Source organism: Aspergillus sydowii (genome assembly GCF_001890705.1).
Source record: "Aspergillus sydowii CBS 593.65 unplaced genomic scaffold ASPSYscaffold_7, whole genome shotgun sequence".
NCBI lineage: Eukaryota > Fungi > Ascomycota > Eurotiomycetes > Eurotiales > Aspergillaceae > Aspergillus > Aspergillus sydowii.
In genome coordinates, this window is record NW_024467865.1 from 754335 (window position 1) to 778298 (window position 23964).

General features: G+C 50.2%; 9 protein-coding genes across 9 annotated transcripts in view; 3 read left to right on the top strand and 6 right to left on the bottom strand.

Moving 5' to 3' along the window:
• ASPSYDRAFT_46751 (uncharacterized protein) overlaps positions 1–577 on the bottom strand; it is a 1132-nt gene extending 555 nt beyond the window's left edge. Inside the window, exon 1 of the mRNA XM_040847302.1 lies at positions 7–577. Within this exon, the coding sequence (XP_040701399.1) occupies positions 7–510 (504 nt within the window). The 5' untranslated portion in view covers positions 511–577. The remainder of the gene's footprint in view (positions 1–6) is intronic.
• Positions 578–2501: 1924 nt separating this feature from the next.
• On the bottom strand, positions 2502–3581 carry ASPSYDRAFT_46754 (uncharacterized protein). Its single transcript, XM_040847303.1, has one exon. The coding sequence runs from the start codon at positions 3467–3469 to the stop codon at positions 2660–2662; it is 810 nt and encodes a 269-aa protein (XP_040701400.1). The 5' UTR covers positions 3470–3581; the 3' UTR covers positions 2502–2659.
• Positions 3582–5342: 1761 nt separating this feature from the next.
• Positions 5343–6455, bottom strand: ASPSYDRAFT_90875 (uncharacterized protein; the record flags this gene model as incomplete). The annotated part of the gene is made up of 3 exons (XM_040852400.1): positions 5343–5747; positions 5818–6204; positions 6333–6455. 3 exons carry the CDS (start codon positions 6453–6455, stop codon positions 5343–5345), a joined length of 915 nt encoding a protein of 304 aa, XP_040701401.1.
• Positions 6456–8654: 2199 nt separating this feature from the next.
• ASPSYDRAFT_32736 (uncharacterized protein) lies at positions 8655–9243 on the top strand (the record flags this gene model as incomplete). The annotated part of the gene is made up of 3 exons (XM_040845011.1): positions 8655–8711; positions 8774–8935; positions 9019–9243. The coding sequence occupies 3 exons, from the start codon at positions 8655–8657 to the stop codon at positions 9241–9243; spliced, it is 444 nt and encodes a 147-aa protein (XP_040701402.1).
• Positions 9244–9404: 161 nt separating this feature from the next.
• Positions 9405–11155, bottom strand: ASPSYDRAFT_133610 (uncharacterized protein). Its single transcript, XM_040840643.1, has 3 exons — positions 10899–11155; positions 10470–10748; positions 9405–10404 (listed from the first exon to the last, which is right to left on the bottom strand). The coding sequence occupies exons 1-3, from the start codon at positions 11043–11045 to the stop codon at positions 9607–9609; spliced, it is 1224 nt and encodes a 407-aa protein (XP_040701403.1). The 5' UTR covers positions 11046–11155; the 3' UTR covers positions 9405–9606.
• Positions 11156–11717: 562 nt separating this feature from the next.
• ASPSYDRAFT_69738 (uncharacterized protein) lies at positions 11718–13597 on the bottom strand. The gene is made up of 4 exons (XM_040850483.1): positions 13252–13597; positions 13138–13194; positions 12887–13093; positions 11718–12823 (listed from the first exon to the last, which is right to left on the bottom strand). The coding sequence occupies exons 1-4, from the start codon at positions 13381–13383 to the stop codon at positions 11879–11881; spliced, it is 1341 nt and encodes a 446-aa protein (XP_040701404.1). The 5' UTR covers positions 13384–13597; the 3' UTR covers positions 11718–11878.
• A 2430-nt stretch (positions 13598–16027) lies between these two features.
• ASPSYDRAFT_46762 (uncharacterized protein) lies at positions 16028–18006 on the bottom strand. Its single transcript, XM_040847304.1, has 3 exons — positions 17959–18006; positions 16398–17886; positions 16028–16330 (listed from the first exon to the last, which is right to left on the bottom strand). Exons 1-3 carry the CDS (start codon positions 17976–17978, stop codon positions 16298–16300), a joined length of 1542 nt encoding a protein of 513 aa, XP_040701405.1. The 5' UTR covers positions 17979–18006; the 3' UTR covers positions 16028–16297.
• A 206-nt stretch (positions 18007–18212) lies between these two features.
• Positions 18213–21034, top strand: ASPSYDRAFT_46763 (uncharacterized protein). The gene is made up of 4 exons (XM_040847305.1): positions 18213–20013; positions 20063–20114; positions 20165–20628; positions 20675–21034. The coding sequence occupies exons 1-4, from the start codon at positions 18375–18377 to the stop codon at positions 20707–20709; spliced, it is 2190 nt and encodes a 729-aa protein (XP_040701406.1). The 5' UTR covers positions 18213–18374; the 3' UTR covers positions 20710–21034.
• A 740-nt stretch (positions 21035–21774) lies between these two features.
• Positions 21775–23778, top strand: ASPSYDRAFT_32741 (uncharacterized protein; the record flags this gene model as incomplete). Its single annotated transcript, XM_040845012.1, has 1 exon — positions 21775–23778. The coding sequence occupies one exon, from the start codon at positions 21775–21777 to the stop codon at positions 23776–23778; it is 2004 nt and encodes a 667-aa protein (XP_040701407.1).
• Between the last annotated feature and the right edge of the window lie 186 nt (positions 23779–23964).

Here is a 23964-nt window from a genome sequence, read left to right on the forward strand (position 1 = left end):
GTTGTTCTGGTTGTTGTTCTGGTTGTTGTTCTGGTTGTTGTTCTGGTTGTTGTTCTGGCTGTTGTTCTGGCTATGCTGCACAGCCTGACTGAAAACATCCGCGGAACCAGTAAGAATCTTCTCGTACGTTTCAATAGTCTTATCGCGCGCCTTCAGCTTCTGAGTGAGCTCCTGGATTTCCTCCCCTTGCGCGAGGAGTCGCGTCTCCGGATCCTTCATAACATCACCTCCATTGCCCGCTTTCAGCGACGCAATAACGAGCCTATCAGTCAGCTTTTTAACCTCGATCTCAGGTTCCCTGATACGCTCGTTGCGTGTGGTAACCGTGCGTTCCAAATTAGCGACGTTGTTTAACAAGCCCGCTTTGGTGCTGCCTAGCTGCAACTTGACCAGTCGTAATTCGTGTGCTAGCTGGCCGCAGCGCTCGCTTACGGCCTGGTAGTCATTGGAAGTCTCGTGGTAGTAAGTATTCTTCAGATGCAGGAATTCATGCATCAAAGACCTTAACATCACGTCTGCGGCTTGGAAGCTTTGTGGTACACGGGGGCAAGCTGGGAGTACGAACAGTGGTCGTTTCTCACAGGGCTCGAGAAGTTGGCTTAATGAAATCAATGGCTGGTTGGGTATGTCCTTGGACTTGAGGGAGGGATTAATGAGCGGCGTATAGGAATCGGTCAGCTTGTAGGGCTCGGTGCCTGCAGGGGCAATCGGTGCACCAGTGCGAATATCCTGCGGCTGTCCGGCTAATCGCTCAAAAACCCTTATGGTCCTCTCGCGAGAGGACTCATTGGAGCCTACAAAGAATATCCGCTGATCAAGTATCTGGCTTGCAGGGGCGCGTTGCGCAGTAGTACCCTGGGACATTTGCGGAGCGGCAGTACGCTGCTGAGATGGACGAGCTAGCTGAGGGGTCACGTCTCCTTGGTTCATCACAGGCTGCGACGATGCTGCCTGCTGGGATGCGGCGGCAGCGGCCAACCTGTCGAGTGCAGAGGCTGCTATGGAGTCCGCAGAAGGCCCGTTCTGTCCCTTTCTCATGGGAAGGACAACAACGCGACTTTTCTCGGAAGTGTCTTGTTTAGAGCTCACGGTATCATCAACGATCTGCCGAAAAAACCACGACGGTTAACATATATTATTGGACTTGGAGGCTAAAACAGATATATGGAGCCCTTACCGATGCACCGTCCGCTTTAGAATCCGCTGGAGCAGTATCACCGTTACTGGGGGTTTCTTCGGTCTGATTCTCCTCGGTGCCGCTGTTGGCGGAGGAGTTCCCATCGGTGTGCTCAGAGACGTTGCCAGTATTGATACTTCCGCCGCTCTCGACAGACTGATAAAACGTTCCCATATTGGGTATCTGGCAGGAAGGAGCCTGTAGACCATCTTCTGCAGGACGCTTGGCCGGGACAACAGGGGCAGTGATTCCCTGTGCAATTGCGTTGGAAGCAAGCGCTTGGGACATTCTGGCCCTGTGGAGCAGATCCGCCAGACGCACTTTGATGGCGAGCTGAGTGCGCTCATGAAATGAGCTTTGGTATTTCTATTACTCGGTCCTAATCAGTAAAACTGGAGACTGCACCGAGAACGAGAAGGAGGTTAAGGTAGGAAAAGACTTGCGTTTGCGAATTGACTTGCGGGGATGTGGGGATCCTGCTGCCGAAGCAAGAGTACCAGGTTGTCCTCTTCGGCAGTCCATGGCCTGCGAGGGGTTCGAGGGGCGGACATTTTACCCAATTGCTGTTGATGCAGCTGTTGAACGGTGGCTTGTTGATAGACGAGGTGGGTAGGGTGTTTTGAATAGAGAGGAGAAGCTCGAAGAGAGAGTTAGTATCTCGGCAAGGACGAAGATACGATGTCTCTGGTCAAGGTAAGAGCACTAGTAGTGATAGGAGTACAGGAGAGTGAGTGGTGTTGGAGAGGTAAACACCATGAAGAAGTAAAAGGTGAGCCCTCACAACATCCCAAAACAGATACATGAGCCAACGCGTTCTGAGGACCACGCGTTCCGGTCACTGTTGCTGGGTGACGCGATGTGAAATGAGACCAATACCAAGAGGCCAGCCTGCAATTATCATGCTTTGTGCGATACAATTGCCTCACAGCTGTTAAGCGAGGGTATACAGGCTCAACATCACGTGGTGTCATTCACAGAGCGTTCACAGAAAGAAAGGATCTGAGTGTTTGCACAGGAACTGCCATGTCAGGGGGTTGCTGGTTCTCCTTATTCCTCTCATTCCATCTATCAAAGCAGGATCTCATGTTAGACCCGCTCAAATCAGCATTCCTTGACTCCGCCATGATGCGGAGTTAGGGTATCGAGTGAGTGAAGCCAAAACTCCAGCGATCCGGCTGGCTGTTGCGGGTCCAGTAATGCCAGTCTGTGCCAGAAAGTGTTAAAACATCATCGAGCAAACACCTTGTCAGTAGGAGCGGAGGCAGGCTTGTGATAGGGATTGATGGTATACTAGAATGAATAAGTACCGAAACAGTCTCCGATTCATTAACTGATAAAGACGTTAACTAATTATCAATGTACACCATTTTAGCCTCTACCCAACGCCGTTTAGCCGTTCTAATAGACACCCGATCAGAGAATGAAAATGCGAGATATAAGATGGGGCTGGACTGGAAAGGAAAGATGATATCAGCACAAGGGTTATTCCGGCGCTCCTTCGTTACCACGTCGCCGACCCATGCTAAACTCGGTGCACTGGTGGGTTTCAATCAGGCACCTCGCGTTGCAGAGGTCCCTAAATGTCAACTCGTGAGGCCTGTAGTGTAGCCGCATGATCAGCTGCTCGGCTCTGCGGCGGGTCGCAGTAGACGTGGCGTGGTAACGTTTGGCGAGAGCCTCGTGGCGCTCCCAATGCATCGCGTCCTCATCCGATTCCCGTTTGATCCGGGCGAGCATTGGGGCGACTGGCTGGCTGTAGAGGTTGGCCCGTGGGTTTCCCTGCGGAGCCGCGGGTCGGCGGTTGATGCCCTGGGGTCGAGCGGTAGATCCAGAAACTCCTTTTGTACGTTGTCTGGCGCGATGTTGTCGGATCAACCGATCCCTTGCGACTTGCTCTGGGGTCCTCACAGGGACCCGCTCCTGGGATGTGGGCTGGTCCGGTTGCTCCAGGTTGATCACGTCAACCATCGTTGTCATTTCCGTTATCTCATCGGTGACCGTTGGAGCCGGGGGAGCCGGTGGAGCTGGCTGCGCAGCAGTCCCAGACTGACCCTGTAGCTGGGGGGTTGGCGGTGCAGTGAGCTGCTGCACTGGCGGGGATTCGGGTATTGGGCTGGCAGGTACTGTATACTGGTGGTTCGGTCCAGCCTCTGGGGCTTCAGGGCCTGGGGTAGGCACTTGCCTAGCTGGTGTTTGGCCGGCTTGTATCGTGGCGGCGGGTGTGTTGCCTGTGCCAGAGGGCCTGGCAGCCGCATCATCATCATGGCTCCGTCTACCCCTGTTGTTCACCATGGCTTCAACGGCGCCGTTAGTGACTGCAGCTCTAAACAAGCCTGGACTTGTTTCGCGCCGACCCCCCGCTTCCGCTGAGGAGTCTCTCTCCTCCACCTCCCCCCTGGACAGCAAGCGTAGGGCATAACGCTCGTCCGGCCCGGCAAGAGCGGCTTGTGTTCCTCTCCAGCCCAAGTGGCCTGAAGGGCCCAGGAGGCTTGGCGTCCGCGGTGCATGCGGTTGGCTGGGAAGAAAGGGCTTCAGGGAAGTTAGCTGATAGAACTGAAAGAGATCGTCTAGTCAACTTACCCGCCGGGCTTCCACTTGCTCGCCTGCCCCCGCCTGGCTGCGGTTTTCCTGGCCTGTATAGCCAGATCCGTCCTCGGAGAACGCGCCATTGGTCGTATTTAGGTATGTCAGCCGAGAAAATTACAGTAGGGTATCTGGTATACCTACTAGACCATTCTGTCCTGTGAGGGCGTTCTGGCCCCTATTCGCGAGTGTCTCATCTATAATAGTTCGATCCGAGTCGGATTCCGAGCTCGGATCTTGATATATACTCACAGGACTTTCCGGCTCCTCGGTCTGTACCGAAGGCTGGGTTGGGTATGATCGGGTCTTTGCCGGCCTCAGCTGGCCGACGGATGATCTAGTTACGACCATCTTGGTTGTGGGATCGGAGCTCCTGAGAAGAGACCACCGCTGGTAGATTGCAGTAAGTGACCTGTTTGGGAGTAGATTTTCCTAAAGGAAATGTCAGCCCGAGTTACCACGCCGATGCGGAGATGCCCTGGTGACTCTATCGAAGCCTCATATATTATTGCATCCAACGCCTTCATGATGAATAAATGGATTGGATCATACCTTGATCTGGGGTACGCTAAGTTTATATTGCTCCTTCCCCCGAATCAGTGTGGCAATCTCCTCTTCGGTCCACAGCTCTGGCATTCGGTGGGCGAGGTAGAGGATATGAGGCGGGATGTAGCAGATTGAACCTATCGACCGAAAGGTGATATATGAATAAAGGCGAGCTTGATATTCAAGTGGCAAACGGAGGATTGGAGCTCAAGGAACTAGAAGATGGAAGTATGGAATGATGAGAGAAAATGATGGCAGAAGGACGTAGAAGGTTGTTTATATAGCATTGAACGGAGCAGAGACTTTTATCTGCTCCACGGTGAATGCCCGTAGAACTTTTACAGAGTGAATGACGGGTGTTATTCCAATATGAGGGATTTCTATCGGTGAGGATTCTGTACCTATGTGCAAACAAGAGTTGGGTCGTATGAAGGTATGGTCAAGCTTCAACTATGCTATGTGGCGAGATTGTTCCGTATACTTCTTTTACCTCGTATTCCAGAGTAGCTATTGGCCGAAGTTACCATATTCACAAGTGCCGATATTCACTAGAGCCTACAGTCCCACCGTTGAGTCAGACTCTACTTCTGACATTCACTGCGGAACGCCAATCTCGCTCCGCTCCCGGCTTTTTCAATGGGGCAGAAAGTTGCCTTTTAAGGTTTCGTATGCCCTTCTTATCACCAGAGAATCTTCAGGAAATTTCATCTGGAGCTGGGATTCACCCCGACAGCAAGTAGAAAAGGACGACAATGAATGAGGATAAACCGGACGCGCCGGACGAATCCAGTCTTGCCCCAACAATGTATCCCCAGATTTACCGTGGTCGATTGGGTTGCGTGACTCTGAGGAAACTTATAGATTTTACTGCTCCCATGTAACTTCTACTGTGTCTAGATCCACCCTAGGCCCGGGACCAGCGGCTTTCCTGAAGAGGATACCCGGTATCACAAGCCGAATTGTTAATTAACTACATATTTAGATAGAAATACACTGATGACCGTCAAAACCTGAATGATGGATCACAACAGTCTCTTTAACCACCAACATGGTGAAGCTGCCTTTGAAGCACTTTATCCATTTCACCTCCAACCCTCACCCGCTCCCTGACCTCCTCCAGCTCTCGCCGCAGGGTCTCTCTCCGTGACCGCGCGTCCTGGACCCGCTTCTCGGCCATCTCGACGTTGTCCCCCGCCTCGGAAATTGCGTAAAGAAGCTCACGCTCTTTCATCAGGTTCTCTTTGTGGTACTTGGTGGCATTACCGTACAGTATCCTGGCCGTTGACAACCGTCCACCGGCTCCGGCCATCTCCACCGGTGGCGGTGGACATGGACTGGGCCCAATGCTTCCCTGTTGCTCCGTTAGGCTAGGACTTGAATTTGGTGATGTCGGACTTGGCTGATCGATTTTGCACATGAAGGATCCAGCTCGGTAGGTAAACTTGAAAACCATCAGCAATCCATTCGGGCCGGGCCAGTAGGAGATATATTGGCAATTATAGTTCACTCACTGGATACGAGTCTCCGTCGGTGGCTTGGTGCTGCATTGCTCTGCTTTGGATCTTCTGCAGTTGAGCGGCGGCAGGTGTACTGGAGTGCGGTATCACGACTCTCACGTCTGTTTCGGAGCTCTCCTCCGGTTCTGTATCCCGATCCTTCCGATCCTCTGTTCCAGAGTCTGAATCCGACTCCGAACCCGGCTCTGAGTCTCCTGGGCCTTCACCTTCTCTAATACACCCTGACCGCTTCTGTACTGCGCTGCCACTAGCTCTAGTCACCCGGCTGACCGAGTCATGGTCCACCTTTGTCGTTGCGCGCTTCACTAGCCTCATATACTGCATCATAAGAGCAGCGATAGTCTTCCCTGGAAACTGGTGTGGAAGGTCTAGCTCTATGTTCTAGTTGCCAAGCGCCAGGTCAGTTATCAAGGATTAACCATCTGCTGTTCAAGGGTGCCGGGACTATGCAAGATCAAGCGGACAGAGGTGAATCCTGCAACCAGGAAGAGCATCGACAATGAACATACCGTCAGGTGCTGCCGGAGTTCACCACGCTGAGGGTATTTCTCGCCAAGCTCCATGAGTAAACGGTTCTCCTTCTCGGTCCACTTGCGTGGCCTGCCTCGCATTCGGCGCTCGGAAGATGGCATCTGATTTCAAAATTAGAACTCTGTCGAACCACCACATCGCATCCTACTCACCGTTTATGCGTCGTAACTATAGCGGCCGGCGGGTAGTTACAGACACTCGGCGATAGCCTGGCTTCTGGAACATACCCAGCGAAGCAAGAAGGAAGAGACGTGAAACAGGTGCAAGAAAAGTTTGCAGACGCGCTGGTGTGAGAACGGTGTCCAGGCCAACGGCTCGCACAAAACTGCCTTATACAAAGTACGGCCGCAGCCTATCAAAGACCCAACCTCGCACATCGGTTCGGGCAGCCGACTAACTACATATAGCCTAGTGCCAGGGGCCGACCCTTTAATCGCCCCATTCCGGACTGGATCAGCGGGCCGCGCCCCGTCGACTCGTGGGCGGAGGCTCAACAACACATCCTGTTTCCACGTCACCCTGGTTTGAGATGTACTGAGAAGCTGCGAGTCTGACCCGCAAAGGACCACCAAGCAGTTTAAAAAAAATATCATTATCTTGACAGCCTGGCAGAAGACCAGCCGGCGCGTCTTGACACCCAGGAGAGTACCGCACCAAAACAGGAGCATGGAAATGAAGGAACGCGCTGGGGCGCCTGACACCAAACCCTTTTCATCTAGCGCTTGACAGTGCAGAAGCTTCGTGTACTTTCTTCCGTCACGCTAGGTGATCCTCGACTGGCTTAAAACCCGCCTCAGCTTTCAGTATGGCGCTGGCGCGAGGTTTCTGCAGTGTTCACGCAGGATCAGGTGATCTTCGCTGACGATTATTTGCCGGAGTCCAAGGAAATTTCCAGAGCATTCTACAGTGGTATCGGGTCTCGTGGTATTCTACATCTCTCGTCGAAAACCCCCATTGCTGTTTTTGCCGTTCGAGGATCTCGGTCTTGGCTTGCTCCCTTCCTGGTATCCTCAGCCATTTACTACATTGAGGGTCATTAAGATGGTATCACCTCGGTTTCTACCGAGTCTATTTCCACTGAACAGTAAACTAGTTGCGGTTCTACGGTGCGCGCTGTGAGGTAGGATTTAGATACTGTCGATACAGAAATATATGTTATGCTCCTGTGGAACCTGTGGCATCAAAGAACAAACTACCTTCAAGGACTGTTGGGTTGTCACAGGATTTTAATGAGGGCGTTGACACAACCGCAAACTTTCAGAAGGGGTAGCCATCTTCAGTTGTCAAACTTTCAGGTAAACCATTGAGGGTGCTCGTTGATTCCGATTCACTCATACCTTGTCTCTACATTGGGCTGATGAATAACGACTTCACCTTAAGCTGGTAGATAAAAAAATAAGATCCACTTCTGGAGTCTAGAGAGCAATTTTGAAGTGCACTGAAATCCTAGAATCACAACTTCATAGTCTCTTCACCAACTTCCTATTGCCCATAAATATTTAGAGTCACCACCATCTAATGGCCGGGCCCTTGCCAGAGACAATGCGGGTCTGCTATTCATGGCTAACGCTGTGAATACTGACACTGATTCACTGTATTTTCGAATTTTGTCACTTCCCTTGCCCAGGCAAGAGTACTGTAGTTAATTGATACCTCATTAACTTATGACGGTCCTTTCTGGGCGGGCGTGGAATAGCCTAGCTCCCGCATCTGGCCATTATTTTAATGGCGTCGCTGGGCCTGGAGGCTATGGATTGTATACTCATGATATCCGTTGAAATTCGGAGTGCAGCCTGCTATGAACGTCTGCGAATGAACGTCTGAGAGGCGCGGGCGGGACAGCGTCTCCTACATCTAAGCCATGTATAACATCGTTGTAAGCCTAGACCCATAGGATGTACTGGCTGTTTTATTCTTCAGTAGTAGCATGCGCTTCTGCAAGTCACACATTCTCATCCACTGGCAGCACTGCATGGGAAAGGCAAGAAACGGAGCCGATAAAGGGCCAGATCTATCTGGGGGAGGGCAAGATGCTTACTATTCATTATATGTACTGCTATATTCCACACTCCTGTTCCTGCGACTTCATCATGATAGAAACTATATTGATGAATACAAATACACCGTCCCATAATTCCTGCTCACAGTGTCTCACTACACATCTAGACCGTACAGAGCAGCATAAATATCCCTCATTCCGCACCTAAACCTTTGACTTGATCACCAACCTATCCAGCCTGCTTTCTCAGATCGCATCTTCAGCCCTACAATCTACTTCAACACCCTTACAAACTCTCACAATGCGTCTTAACATTGCCATCTCCGCGATTGCCATGCTGGCCACTGCCGTCTCCGGCGTACGTACCCCCAACCACAAACCAATGACGTCCCTCCTCACTGACCTGACAATTTCCACCAGCACACCGTCAAATGCTGGAGTAGCGACTGGAGCGCCAGCGTTGGCAGTTTAGAGATCGCGGTCGCGAAGCTCCATAGCGGGGCAGATGCTGTAGGGACCGATGGCAACTCGTGCGTCACGATGTACTGCGGGTTACACAACCGCGTCAAATACTGTGACCGAGTACGTTTAATCTACCTGACTCCCTATAGCGTCATGTGCTACGTTAGCAGCAGCCTACTAACTTTACTGTGTTATAAATATAGGGTGGCGAGGATCGCGTTATGCCTATGCAGAATATTATTGACGGCCTCCGCGTGATTGACAACGAGTGCCAGGTTGAATGGGAGGGCTCGACCCTTGCTGGCGGCCTTGTCGACCACTCTGATTATTGGTCCGTGGATGGCCATATGATCCGCTGTTGGTCTCTTGACTCCCTATGCTTCGACGAGTCCCTGAGTGCTTTATTGCTGTGGCGGGTCAACGTTTGAGGTACAAGGATGAGGATATTCAACAGTTATCATTGTCATCTAAACCCCTTGCTTTTTCTTTGTGGGCCTTTGACACGCCACTTCGTCTTTCGCTATTTCTCTTACTTGGGTCGGCTCAATGTCGTCTCTCAGGTCATTCGTTCTACGCCTCTGGAGGTTATCAGGAATAAGAATATTTCCAATAATTAATGTGCACTGTAAACACTATATAAATAACCTAGTATCTGGCCTTTAGTAGGCATGAAACGCCCCATAGGTCGTAAATAATACCACAACCAAAGGAGTAGATGTAGAGAGGACGTTCCCCTTTCAACCACCAACTATTACCTAGGAGCGAACAGGCTAAGCAAAAGGTAGAACAAATCACTGCCTCGCCCTAAAGCCCAACATATCAAGAACCTTTAAATTCTCAAGCTCACTAATTGTCCTGCAAACCCCTGTTATTCGTTGGATATCATCTTCACTCTTCCTCTTCAGCTCTTCCATACGTCTCTCCAATTCCCGCTTCTCCTCCCTTAAACGGTCCCGCTCAGCAGTAATCACGTCGACGGAGGATAGCCGAGCTTCGAACTCTGTCTTTATCCGGGAATTTTCCTCCTGCATTCTCTCGATGTCAGCCGCGTGCTTGCTCTCGGTGACTTCGGACCATAGGGCCAGATAGCTTCTGGCTTCGTTTAAGTAGTACTCTGCGGGTGCCGGCCTTGGGATTGCACTAAGTGATACACGCGAAGCCGTTTCTTGTTCTTTGCTGGGGCTTGGATGGATTTGTTCTAAGGGGGCTGTGCTGGACGGGTTGCCAACGGTATTCCAGGCTACAGAGGACGGATCGCGAAGCTGCTGGACAGGACCCGCCGAGTGTGGTGTTAACTCTGGAGACGGTGGGATTGAATTTATATTCGACAGCGCCCGTGGCCCCTGTAGTTGCTTGTATTTGGGTTTTGGATTGGTGGGCGGCAATTGGGGGAAGAAATCCGCGGCAGGCTCTGGTGTCGCTGTGGTGCTCGGAAGAACGGGCCTCGGCGGTTGTTTAAGTTTATAGCTGCGTGGTCCAGTCTCATCGGCAGTGGAAGGCTGGATTGCAGGTTGAACAGTGGCAGATGTGAGTTCCCTTGCTCTTTGCAACCTATCATCTATCGAGGGTTCTGGCGCCGCTCCATGAGCCTATATTCCCGGAAGTTAGCAAGTCAACCCACGCGTCTTGCAAGCCACTGCTTCAGCGAACACACCTGTGGCGTTTGACTCCTGGCTGAGTCTCGTTCTCCATCTTCATCGTCATGGTCAGTCTCATAGTCTTCGTCCTCCGAATCATCAAATACAAGAGGATACTCCATCTGGCGAGCCTTTGCGCGCCGCTGCCGCGTCGCGGCGGTGGTACGCCTTGAACGGAAACTAGTCCGTGGTGCGAGACTGCGGCTGCCGGGTATGAGGGCCTTTTTGCGTCCGTTGAGCTGTCGAAAGTGCTGAACCTGGACCGCGTGGGGTGTTCGGTCTGGGAAGAGGTTTAACTGGTCGGGCGCATGAAGTGTCAGTTATCCTGAGTGTGGAATGTATCTAAAGCGCAAACCCAGGTCTCCAGAGTATATACGGTATATGAGTACATTCGAGGGGTGTAGAGATGGCGAATGGGATATAGGTAGGTAGTATGTCTGACCTACCTCATGGAACTTCTCCCAGCTAAGATTCTTATGTTCCTCTCGCAGGCGCAAAAGACGTCGGATCTCTTCGTGGCTCCAGGCATTGCGACCTTTTCTGCGTTGGTGCTCCGGAGACATATCCAAGGTGAAAGCGCTGATTCGACGCATACGATATTCGATATGGCTGACAACGTTCGATGGAGATAGCGAATTGCTTCGAATGTGAAAGGCATCACCCAGTTCGAGCAGTGGCAGCCTGGATTCACTGTGGCTTTGCCTGCAGAGGTGCTTGCAGGGGTCGACACACCGAGTGAATCCCGTGGACATAGAAACAGGAAAAATACAGACAATACGGTTGTGACCTCGAGAGAACCCAATAATACCATTAATTTCATATTTTACCGCGCAAGATACCCGAAATAAGATTAAAATAGCGCCGGCAAGTGCGGATAGAAGTGGAGCACCAGAAATAAAATAAAAATAAAGAAATAAACCTCAATCAGGGATCGCCAGTACGGTAAGTAAAGTAATATTTCTGGTGAATTTCAGTCGTCAAGTTACGATCCCTCCAAGTATTGTAAGATATCCTTGGAGTTGAGCTTCAGTTTAATTATGATATCGTTGCCCTCGAATATACACCATTGGGGCTGTATTTTTGGTGCTTCAGGCTGGGTCTGAAACCGAAGTGTTGGCCCCCAATCTCTGGATGCAGACGCCTACATTCAGCAGGCTGCGAGGCAGACTCGCACTGGTGCCGCTCATGGATATGGCTGCCTGTTGAAGTGCTGCGCCAGTCCATCCAGTGTACTTCGCCGTGAGTTTGGATTGCTTGCCTATGGATCTTTTGCGGCACCCTGCTATACTTTTCATAAAAAGGTGTACTTTTTAGGTGTAATAATCTATCATAGTAAAAGGTTGAGCTGAATCCACACGGCGTGTAATATCTTGAATATGTCTTTTATCGTAAAACCAGCAACAGCTACATCCACCTAAACAGCAAGTCAAAGTCCCACCTTCCCAGCTGTAGCACTCTTCCCCTCCTGTGCATTCCACGAATTATGCAGCTGTTTATTCATTTCAATAAAACCCTCCACCTTCTCGAGCCTGCGCCTATCATCCTCCCCCCGAGCCACAAGATCGACGATATGTTTCTCCAAGGCAGCAAAGTGCTGACTCCCTGCCGACTCCAAGATCTGTATCTGTTTTTTCTGTGCCGTCAGCCGTCCCTCTAGTTCCTCAATCCGCCGCCTCAGCCCCGCAGCCTCCATCTCCCTCTGGATATTCTTTAGTTCACGCATTTGGGAGCGCCGACATATAATATTGAGTTGGACTTCGTCAAATTGTTCCTCACTTAGGCCGTCTAGTAGTTTCCGTGTAACTGGCGGGAGTGGCTCCACGTTCGGAGTTGTTTCTGCCTTCTTTGGAGTGATTTCTTCCTGTGTAGTAGTGCAGCCTTCTGCTGATGAAGTGGAGGCAAAGGAAGAGCCTTGCTGGGGTGAGATTGCACGTTCTCGGGATGTACCTGGGTTATGATGCCAGAGGGAGTCGGGGTCGGGAAGCTCCGAGTCTGTCGTGGACGAGGTCTCGTCGCTTTCCTCGGCGTCGCTGGATGCTTGGCTTTCTGCCATAGTTCGCGAGTCAGTTTGCTGTGTGCCCTGGGCTGGTGCTGGCGGCGGTGCCTGAGTTTCACGGGTATTAAAGTTTGTGTCTGATATGGCAATGTCGTTTTGGGCTGGGATTTGACGGTTTGCTTGTGTGAAGCTAGCATCCGCTGAAATATATGGAGAAGTCTGCCCGGTGGCTGGAACTGGTCTGTATGAGCTGGATGAGAACGAAGGTTGAAACTGGGGAGTTCCTAGGACATTCCCCGGCTGGAAGGCAAATGACGGTGGTGGGACGGTTATGGGGGCTTGTGGAGCTGTACACTGGGGATACTGTGCGTGGTTCTGAGGTGAAGGTCGTACCGGTCAGTATAGTCCACCAAATAATAACGAAACAGCGTCTCTCACAGGCAGTAGCTCGCCGATCTGGATTTGAGGTGCAATATCACAGTCCATCCCTACTTCTTGTTGACCTCCCAATCTGGGCTGTTTACATGGGCCGCTCTGCGCCATAGCCTCTGCCGTAGGAGCGACCGGGCGTTCGGGAACTTTAAGGATGGTGATGCGAGCTTTCTGTGTGTCCTTTCTCCCGTCTTTGCCAGCGTTCTCCAGGTTCTGTCCACCGTGAGCATACTCCGCTCCAGTCTGGCCTGACTTACCCTGTATCGCTGTTCCAAAGCGCTGGCAGTTCTATCGGGAAAATATACTTGATAGTTCTAAGGTCAATAAGTCAGAAAGGAGTGTATACTGCGGCATGTAGGCGTGCGACGTACCCTCTGGAACTTGTGAAATGAAATCTCGCTATCGGCCTTTCTGAGTCTGAGAAGCGTTCTATCCTCCTCCTCGGTCCATCTTGCGCATTTTCGCCGTTGGTGGTTGGGTGACTCATTTTGCGTTGCAGGCATCCTTAAGTATTAAAGTAAGGGCAACCGCGGTGATGGCAGATGGTAGAGCCTTGCGGGTAGCCAGGTCCTATAGCACACTGCACGACACTTAAAGAAAGAAGCTGCATGATAGTCCTTCTCAATAACCCTTGTATTTTTGCTCACGCTTTTCTTTTCCGTCTGCCATTATTATTACTACTATTATTATTATCATTTACCGGGGTTTGCTTCCCAGTTGCTTCTGAGGGTCTGTAATATTCAGCGTCCGTCAAGAAACATTCCCAGAGGCAAAAAATACAACCGTTCGGCGCCCTCCAAGGCAGAGAGAAAGCTCAAAGAAAAATTACACACCAAATCTCCAACCTCAGCGCTTGCATGAAAACCCTTGGGCGTAAAATTGCCGATCAATACCACGCAAGCCCAGCGCATGCATCCGAACTTTCCAAAATTACGACGCAGGGGTATAATCTGTTTGGCCAGTGGCAGCCTTTCGCTCCAATCTCGACCAACCACGCTCTGGACCTGCAGGGGTTGTCCGTTGGTTGAGTTGGGGCTGGAACTCGAGGAAACGCTCGAGCATTGCGGCACAGTCAGTCTACAGGTCGGTTACGTGGAGGACGCCCAGCACGAACAGAACTCGAAGTATCAGCCAATGAATAAAATACCACTAACCTCCTTTCCATCATCGCCCGGGCGAACTAGGCGGGCCGTTTGAAGACAAAGAAAACTCCGTACAATCAGTGAACATTGGATATTGTCGATGTGCCGTTCCTTTGACTGGACTTACAGCATCATTTTCCTCTTCCCTATTTCCTTTTGTCAATAAACCCACCGTATTGTTGTATTTTATTTTATCTTACTAGTCTACCTTTTTTTTTTTTTTTGCTTTTTTTTTCCCTTTCAATTCCCCCTCTCGGACCCCCAAAATTCATGTGTAACCCTAACCGGTGCGACCAAAAAGAAATACAACAAATGGATAAGTAGAAAATGGAATAGAATGAATCCAAATACAAATACAGATAACGCACGTCTTTTTTTTTTTTTTTTTTTTAACAAAATACCAAGGTGCATGGAAACCACCGTCCTCTAAAGATCATGAAACATCACTATGCACGACAAAATTACACACTTTGGAAGGTTGCGGGATATTCCCAAACCGGCCTTGACAACTGATTTGACTGGGAGATACGAGGTAAAAACGTGGACTATTCAGGCAAGTCCTTACTAGTACTCTCTCAAGGAGGGTGGAGTCATGCGTATCTCGCAAAAGCAATATAGACCAGCCAGTTGTGTGGCACAGCTCTGATGGTGAACTCAGGCTGTTCCTGTCCTACCCAAACCCATCAATCTCCATGATTCATGCCAACTCGGCGCTTATCACGCTGTCGTGGATGGGCGGGAGGTATTTATAACTTATGCCAAAGCGTGGAGTCTCTAATCTCTTCTTCTGCCTGGCATAACTATACCTTCCTCTCCGCGACCGACCCAGACGACGATACTCCGAAGGCTGGGCACCAATATTTCAATATTTGGGGACGTCCTGCCAGCCACAAATTCATCATAATGAAAGTTGCCTAAAATCGTCGCATTCGGCAAGTTCGAGACAGTCTTCTCTGTTAGCCTAGTCTATACTAATGTACAGTTGATTATGGGAAACAATATATTGTTCCTTACAATCGGAGGAGTAGAAGATTGCTGGGGCATTCATGCAATAGCAGACGCGAAGCGAGGCGGAACCAATTCAGCACAACCCATCGGGAGGCCTATCTTCAAATAGCAAGCTGTAACAAGGCGGTGCACAGCTAATGGTTAGATCATAGCATCATCGCCCTGGGTTCAAGGTTTCGGCTTGGGGTTGCTCTAGGCAGTCTCGCTGAGTCGATTCCTTTAACCTAAAACTCTAGAGCTAGATATAATAAATCTTAAATATATAAAATCTTTTATAATATTCTTCTCTATTATATAAAATTATTTATTAGTAGTAAATAATATATATATCTTATAATAGATCTTTTACTATTATATAGTATTAAAATTTTTTGTAAACTATTTTCTTAGTTATTGTATGGCCTTGCAGGATCATGTTGTTGATGCCTGAGGCTTACAATGTCCTGTGCGCTACTTAATGGGTTCTAGGGGAACTGCAAGCTAGCTTGCAGTTCATGTGGTCTTTTTAGTTAAGGCTTATATGTCATGTGACCCTAGCACACATGGTCTTATACAATATTAGTTATGATGGTTAGCAGGGTGTCAGAAACGGCCCTTATTAAACCGCCCTTCTGCCGCCTACCACAGCCTGCTATCTATAGACATTTTATTACTATTTATAGTATAGTTTTTATTATATTCGGGGTAGTATCACCCTTCTTAACACTTTAGCCATTTTCCGCGACCGCCTCAACTCAGGTGTCACTAAAATCACTGGCAGTGATTCACTGCCAGTCTCCAGCCTCTAGGGCCGCTTGTCACCTATTTACTATCTGTAGACCGTAGCCCGTCACCTGTCTTGACAACCCCTTGTTTGTCCCTCTGGCCCTGGATCAGCGGTGTGCCTTCCAAATAGATCTATCGATATGGTTCAGGTCAAGGATTTCTTGTGGCTTTCCATGCTTCGTCGTGATGAATGTCCTATAGAAAAGGCAGGAGATAGTGTAGTGTATTGCCCCCGCTGTTTAGGACTAATTACATTATGCATACCTAAAGTTAGAAAACTTGAGAGTTGCGCTCTCTAGTTTGTCACCTGATTCCCTATCTTTTTATATTCACCGATTTCTCCTAGATGAATTATACTATTCGTCTATATCCTCCTATTCTTGACATTTGAAATATCAGGTCACACCGCCTAACTAAGAGGTTTTACTTTTTGATGTATTTATTGTGTTTCATCTATTCAAGCCTAATGTTCGAATAGTCACAGGCCCGTGGTACTTGAGAGTTAAACACAGATCTTCTCTATATCAAATAGAATCTATTTCAGGCTGTTAGTACTGTATCACGGGTTTCTGTTTCCTCGAATATAGAGCTAGGAACGTTACCTTCTCGATATATCGAACTCCGACAATAATACCGTCCGGGTCCTCGAATTCACTTGCATCCTGGGAAAGAAGACCATCGTGATCGAGACAGGTCAAGCAAGATAAGACTGTATCCGTATATATTCTCCCCATCAACTGGGGCAGATGGGTTTGAGCTAGTTCGACGAGGATGGCCTTGATCTCCGCTGCGGCTTTCCGCTTATTACGAGCAGAGATCTGGCTCACAATGGGTAGTTCGGGGTCTGCACCAATCACCGCCAAATCACCCGAATAGCTAACAAACGACCGCCACATTCCGATTTCCAGGAGGCAGACTCCCACGCTATATATATCATGGCGCATTGTATACACTTCCTCGGGATGCAGACCCTGCCGTTGAGGATGCCGGTAGAGATTCTTCTCCCACCGGTTATCGCCAATCTTGTTCGTCCTTCTCTCGTCAAACCGAAATCGTTCAAATCCCACCAGGAATGGGTCTCCCAGGGCGTCTGGTCCCGAGTTTAGCATGATGATATTTTCCGGTGAGATGTTCTTGTGCACAATCTTCGAGGCGTGAAGAAAAACCACAGACCGCGCGAGTGACACAGCTAGTCGCATGCGTTCATTCAATGGGTAGGGCTTCTCCTGGTGCAGAAGTAGACGTCGAAGGCTGCAAGAACCAGCTGGTGTTGTATCCGGGGGAGTCCTGAAGACAATATCGAAGCGTGGTTGGCCTGTTGATGGATTCTCCACGCGGACGACACCCTCACAGGGGAGCAACGACGTAAAGTTCGGGTTAGCCTTTGATAGGATAATAGCCAAATCTCTGATGTCCTTCTTGGCAAGGTTGAGGTCGTCCTCGCCGCATACGAAACAATGGTCGATGATCGCGAATCTTCCCTCTGTTAGGCCGGAAGATGCAGGAGATAGAGCGATGGTCTCCATGTCGTTAATCTGGTATTCATCGGGGAAGAAAATCGAACTCGGTATGGAGCTGCTCGATGACTGATCGCTCACTTCGTGAGCCGTGCAAAGTTTCAGCGCGCTTGAAATTGCACTATTACCACTTTCTTTTCTCTTATCCAGTTCCACTCTGAATGATGGTAATGAGGATCGGGATAGTAGAATCCACGATAGGTCAAATTGGGAAAACCAGCGACCGAGTTGAGCAACGGTGCGTTCTAGAGACTGTTTTGCAGATGCCACATACTTGATTCGTCGAACCTGGCCCTTCTTCGCGACAATCTGCTCCCATTTTTCGATATTCTCTGGTTCCCCGAAGATGTTGTCGAGCGTATTAATAGCACTTTGTAAATTCCCTTCTAGTACCCCGAGGACATTGCTCTGATGGATTTGGAGGCGCTCATTTAGAGAGTCCCATATCTCGCGGAGAATAACAACTTGGTCTTGGATCTTCAGCCAGTACCCCTCAATTTCGAGAATAGTATTTGCTAACTCGGCTTCAGCGTGTCGATACGATTGACAGCGGCTATGGAGGTTTCGTCCAGATCTAATAGAGCGGCGTAGTTAGAAGGATTTCGTCATCCTTTGGACAGGGGTATTTGCACTCCGAGAAACCTACTTGACGCAAAGGTCGGCCATGGAAAACGTTGCGAACGCGACGGAGGCAGGATCCATGTTTGTTAGAGCGAGAGAAACAATCTGTCGAGTGTCAGCATTCCAATGACGACGGTGAAAAAGGAATGAGGCCATCATACGTGGTGATAATCAGTTGCTCGCTTAATTGTGTGGGTACGCAGCCCCTTTTCTTCATGTCTGATAGATTCAGACGGTCAACCTGCGAGACCCCTCTATTACCAGGGCCCTTGCTTAGCGACAGGAATCAGCCTTGGCTCATGGGCTCTGATTCGCCGTGACGGCGCGAGGCGTGCGGCACGTGGGGTGAGGGGGGACAGGGCGATGAGGCTCTCCTCCACCCCGCAATCGAGGTGGAAAAGGCTGGCTGTCAAGAAACATCGCCACAAGTTCAGATTTGCAATGGCGCCGGCCGAATCCCAGGACCTGCTCGACCACTTTGAGCTCGATGCAGTGGTGACCGACCAGTATACCGTTCATGCGAAACACCAAATCGACCGAGCCCAAGGACGACAGAAAACCACGGTCGAGAAGCGATGGATACGAGGAGAACGGCTCGGAGCCGGTGGCTTTGGAGACGTTTGGCTGGAAACCAGTGTCGAGGGCGACCGGCGTGAGACAAGAGCGGTAAAGGTCATCAGCAAGGATGCAATGAAGAGGTCTGGGATAGATTATACGAAAGAGCTGCTTGCGCTAGCTAAATTTGCAAAACCGAGCTATCAAGAAGAAGGCGTCTTTGTTCGCTTTCTAGGGTGGTTCCAGACCCAGGTCAACCTCTACATCTCGATGGAATATTTCCCTCTAGGGGACTTGTCGCAGCACACGGACGACATGAGGTCCGAAGCCGATATCAAACAGATCACGACGGATCTCGTTCACGGACTCCAGATCATCCACCAGGAAAACTTTGCACATCGTGACCTGAAGCCAAAGAACGTCTTCGTTGTTCAAAAGCCTCCTCATGCCCCCTGGTGGGTGAAAATTGGAGATTTTGGCATCTCCAAACGCGCCGTCGCCGACACAGCGCTTCACACACAGATTGGCACTGCTTCCTACACGGCACCGGAGATCCTTGGCTATTTCGATACGACAACGCTTCATGCCGGGTACGACAATGCCGTGGATATGTGGTCCCTTGGTTGCATGATTTACGAACTGGTCACCAAGTCTAAGCTTTTCCCAACCCCTTCGGCTTTGATTGGATATTGTGAGGGAAGATCCCCATTCCCGATGCTCAGTCTGTCGCGCCGGATGAGTCGAGAGGGCACCAGTTTTCTGAGATCGCTCGTTCTGCCGGATCCTCGACATCGGCTGACAGCGCAGGAAGCGCTAGCTGATACCTGGGTTGCGCAGGTGGTAGGATCGTCCCAGGGACGCCGGTCATCTCGATCAGAATGTTTGGATGACCCAGGTCTCAACGCCGCCGCTGCAGTCCAACACCAACCGGCCCACGTTGGTCTGGTTGACGTAAACCTGCCGAGTAGTTCTCCTGGAACGGCGACCGAACGCCCCCGGATACAGCGCCCTCTTGCTGAACAACGCGTTGGAGCCAATCGGCAGTCTTCCCATAAACCCCAGCCCCCTCGTGATCAAAAACCCTTTCAACAGAATCGGCAGCAGTTGCTCAATCCTCAGCCTCCCCGTACTCAGCAACATATTCGAGACAATCAGCAGTCGCCACACAACCCCCAGCCAGCCTGTGCCCAGAAATCCGTTCGGGACAACCAGCAGAGGCCACAGAATACCAAGCCGCCTCGTACTCAGAAACCCGCTCCAGACAATCAGCAGTCGTCATCCAATCCTCAGCCCCCTAAGCTTATCCTTAAAGGTCTTTCGAGCAAACTGGGAGGTGAATGGAAGATACATCTAGATTACTCACAGGAGACTAGGATGAGTCTGCTCCTTCCCAGACGTCAGGATCTGACCACTTCATTGGCAAACGATCTAGCTCGCCTGGAACTGCCGGATAAATTAACAGCATTGCTTAAAGAGCTCACTACCGAGCCGATAACCCGCGATGTCGAGTTCGATTCGATGCAAGGCATGTTCTATTTCTGGCATACAGTCATTTTATTTTAACCGTTCCTTAGTTCTTCATACATTCCAAACTGCCGTGACTGGCTTCCACGTGCTCTTCGATGGGTACGTATTGTGCCGAACTTCTTTGGAAATGAGAGGAGCTAACAGATTAGCGTCCCGGCAACGTTTTCATTATTCGATTGTGCCTTCTTGGGACGCACCAAGTACAGGTACCACCGGCGTCGAATTCAGATCGTCCAGACGGACAATCTAGCACAGATCGTTGTTTTTTCCGATTATCAAACGTATGACATATTCTCGGACAAAGATATTCTCTCAGAATTTTTGGAGGCGAAAGATAAGGAACCTTTATCAGAATCATCCGGGATGAATAATAGCAAGTTCTCAAAATTCGTGGCGAAATTTGTGCTTACAGGCAACGAGTCCAGGGAGTTATTCACACGGTCCGGATTCGAAAAGGCCATTAAATTTTCTGGCAAGTTTTGCATCAGTATTAGGGGGGTCCGGGTTTCGCGGCCTGATATGGACAACATGCCGGGATTTGTGTGTCTAGACATGCCTGATCCTTACCCGACCGAAGATGCATCTATGAATATTACGTTCAATTCGAAGAAAGGTAGGCCTGGATCTGTCTTTAGCAATATTTCCCTAACCATATTCAGTGCGTGATGACTTCAGCTCTGCCCTCCCAGACTAGGTGTCGCCATGACCCTGGATGTTCACACGCTATAATTCCGTATGCATAAGGAGAGGAAAGGAAGAAATTTGGAGCTTGGGCGGAAGCAACCACATGGTAAAGTGCCTAGGCACCATGAACAAACACAGCATCATATATTAAAAAAAATGCTATGAGCATTACTGGGTTGCCCTTAACTAGTGTATTCCGGCGCATCTGACGATTAGCTGCGCACCTATCTATCTACACTACCTAAATAATATATACGGGTGTCCTAACCGAAATGGATAACAGCATAGGATATACGATAACATCCACACTGATGGGCTAAATGCGGTATAGAATCCTCCCCGTACGTGTACTACGCGAAATCCTCGAATCCGCACTAGGACGCCACCTCGGACGGGTAGTTTAGCGGCGCGAAGAGCCCTGAGCCCGATATTGTGAAGAGACACCCGAACACAAAAAATGACTATAGCTAGCTCTAGAATCCGCGGATACCGTTACTTAGGAGGTCGGATTTATCCCCTACAAACCCTTTGCCTCGCGGCGGGAACGGCGACGAGCAGAGGATGTTAGTACGCACTGGTTCGAGAGCTGACTCAGCTCTATACTTCGTGAATACTCAGGCATTCTTGCGGAGGGTCTTACAGATAGGTATCTAAAGAAAGTGAGTATATTTAACTAGAACTATCTAGCAAGAAAGCCCTGGATATTGGAAAAGGGATTCCCTGACGATTCTTTCTTCTTTCGCTATAATATACACCGAGATCGGTTCGCTTAGACACGAATCTACCGATAGTAGGATAGTTAGGGATAGTTTCACCGGCAGTCCACCAATCATGGACTTGTACTCCCGGACGGACGGATTTCATTATGCAAGAAAGCATTGTATTAACTAGAGATGTGATAATAGTGATCCCCGCTTCAAGGCATTCCCCGCATGGGGAGATTGGACTGTAATGCTGGATACCTGAAGCAGAATGGCCTCGGTTTAGCGAACAGTTAGGGCACCGATGTTTAAATACTTCAAGCTGTGCACCGGGCCTGGATTTTACTAAACATTCAAAACGTCCTGACTACACCATGTTCATACCGTCAAGGCTGACCACCCTGGTCTTCCTGGCTGGAATTGCTGGCTATTCAACAGCACTCTCCACCGCCGAAAACTCCACCCACTTCACACTCGCCAACGACCACCTGAATGTCTCCCTATCCAAATCAAGCGGGCATATCGAGGCTGTCGTTCTCGACGGACAAGACCTGCTCGGTCCCGTAGACGGCAACACCGGCAAAGGCCCATACCTCGACTGCTCATGCACCCCCGACGGATTCTGGACACCAGGGGGCAGCGATAAAGCGCAGCTCGATCTCATCAACGGCACGGACTCAACGGGGACGCCCTATGCCGGGGCGGCCATGACAGATACATACAGCTCCACGAACCAAACGCTCTCGCAGTACCTGTTCCTGCGCGGATCCGAGACCGGCCTGCACGCTTTCTCGCGGGTAACGTATTTCAACGAGAGTGCGCCGTCGCCCTTCCTGCGCGATCTCGGCGAGTTGCGGACCTTGTTTAGACCGAATACGGACCTGTGGACGCATTTCTCGACCAGTGAGGGTAATTACGGTCCGTTGCCTCTATCTAGCTCGGAGGGGTTGACTGTCCAGGATGCGACGACTTACTACGGAAATAATACGGACGACCCTTATGTCTCGGAGTACTCGGACTATTTCACCAAATATACTCTGGCCGAGAGCTGGCGGACGCACGACGTCCACGGGCAATTCAGCGACGGGTCGAGCAGCGCTGACGGGAGTACATTCGGGGCTTGGCTGGTGCAGAATACGCGCGAGACATACTACGGCGGGCCTCTCCATTCCGATCTCGTGGTCGATGGGATTGTGTATAATTATATTGTCTCTGGGCACATGGGTGCTCCGATGCCGAATCTCACGCATGGCTTTGACCGGACTTTTGGACCGCAGTTTTACTACTTCAACAAGGGCCGTCCGGAGGCGACACTAGCGGAGCTGAGAGCTGATGCTGCGCAGTATGCGGATCCGGAGTGGAATGCAGAGTTCTATGATAGTATTGCAAGCCATATCCCGAATTTCGTTCCGTCGGCTGGTCGTACCACGGTTAATGGGAGGGTGAACCTGCCAAGGGGCGCGAAGAGGCCGATTATTGTTCTCTCGGAGAATGGACGGGATTTCCAGTTGAATGTCTTCGATAACAAGGCTCTGCAGTACTGGGCGGAGATTGACGAGTCGGGCTCCTTTTCGATTCCGCGGGTTGTGCAGGGGACGTATAGGGTTACGATCTATGCAGATGGGATTTTTGGGTGGTTTGTTCAGGATGATGTCAAGATATCCCGTTATAACTCCAGGAAGTATACGTTTACATGGAAGGAAGAGGCTGCTGGTAAGGAGGTTTGGCGCATTGGAGTCCCTGACAAGTCGTCTGGCGAGTATCTCCATGGCTACGCACCGGATGTATCAAAGCCACTCCAGCCAGAGCAATACCGGATATACTGGGGGAAATACGACTACGTCGCAGACTTTCCCAATGGCGTCAATTTTCACGTTGGGAAAAGTGACCCAGCAAAGGACCTGAATTACATCCACTGGTCGTTCTTCCCATCGCAGGGTAACCAGTTCCGATCAGAGCCATACTACGAGAATGTCAACAACTGGACCATTACGTTCGACCTAACCAAGCAGCAGCTGCGAAACACCAAGACCGCCACCTTCACCGTCCAGCTCGCAGGAACGAGGAACGCAAACGGGAATGCGAAATGGACGCCGGCGGAGACCGGGCTAAGCAACTTACCCTGGACAGTCAATGTCAACGGGCAGTACGAGGACACATGGGTGATTCCGTACTGGCGCAGTGGATCGTGCGGAGTCCGCAGTGCAGTTACCTGTCAGAACACCGAGCATAAGTTTGTACTTCCTGTCGATAAGTTGAGCAAGGGAGGGAATCAGTTTGTGCTGAGTTTACCGTTTAATGCGACCAGTCCTGAGACTGCGCTGTTGCCGGACTCGCTTTATGTGCAGTATGATGCGTTGAGGTTGGAGTTGCAGTGATTTTCAATACAAGTCAAAATATATACAGCTGTTTGATATCGATACGGATCTAAATTAGCACTGCTCACAATGAGTCAAGATGATACTTGTCAGTCCTTATGAAAGCCACTTACTTCATTGCCCATGGCATGATACAACATATTTGGAGGCCTAAGCGGATTCGACGCTGGATATCTCTAAGAAACA

Coding starts and splice junctions, on each gene's coding strand:
- ASPSYDRAFT_69738 (XM_040850483.1), bottom strand. CDS start 13,383: ATGCCTGCAACGCAAAATGAGTCACCCAACCACCAACGGCGAAAATGC. Junction 13,094..13,137: donor CTTTGGAACAGCGATACAGG/GTAAGTCAGGCC, acceptor CACGGTGGACAG/AACCTGGAGAACGCTGGCAA. Junction 12,824..12,886: donor AGATCGGCGAGCTACTGCCT/GTGAGAGACGCT, acceptor CCTTCACCTCAG/AACCACGCACAGTATCCCCA.
- ASPSYDRAFT_133610 (XM_040840643.1), bottom strand. CDS start 11,045: ATGCGTCGAATCAGCGCTTTCACCTTGGATATGTCTCCGGAGCACCAA. Junction 10,749..10,898: donor GCTGGGAGAAGTTCCATGAG/GTAGGTCAGACA, acceptor GCGCCCGACCAG/TTAAACCTCTTCCCAGACCG. Junction 10,405..10,469: donor CCAGGAGTCAAACGCCACAG/GTGTGTTCGCTG, acceptor CCGGGAATATAG/GCTCATGGAGCGGCGCCAGA.
- ASPSYDRAFT_46762 (XM_040847304.1), bottom strand. CDS start 17,978: ATGGCCGACCTTTGCGTCAA. Junction 17,887..17,958: donor ATGGCCGACCTTTGCGTCAA/GTAGGTTTCTCG, acceptor CCGCTCTATTAG/ATCTGGACGAAACCTCCATA. Junction 16,331..16,397: donor GAGTTCGATATATCGAGAAG/GTAACGTTCCTA, acceptor AGCCTGAAATAG/ATTCTATTTGATATAGAGAA.
- ASPSYDRAFT_46754 (XM_040847303.1), bottom strand. CDS start 3,469: ATGGTGAACAACAGGGGTAGACGGAGCCATGATGATGATGCGGCTGCC.
- ASPSYDRAFT_46763 (XM_040847305.1), top strand. CDS start 18,375: ATGGCGCCGGCCGAATCCCAGGACCTGCTCGACCACTTTGAGCTCGAT. Junction 20,014..20,062: donor CGAGTTCGATTCGATGCAAG/GCATGTTCTATT, acceptor ACCGTTCCTTAG/TTCTTCATACATTCCAAACT. Junction 20,115..20,164: donor TTCCACGTGCTCTTCGATGG/GTACGTATTGTG, acceptor CTAACAGATTAG/CGTCCCGGCAACGTTTTCAT.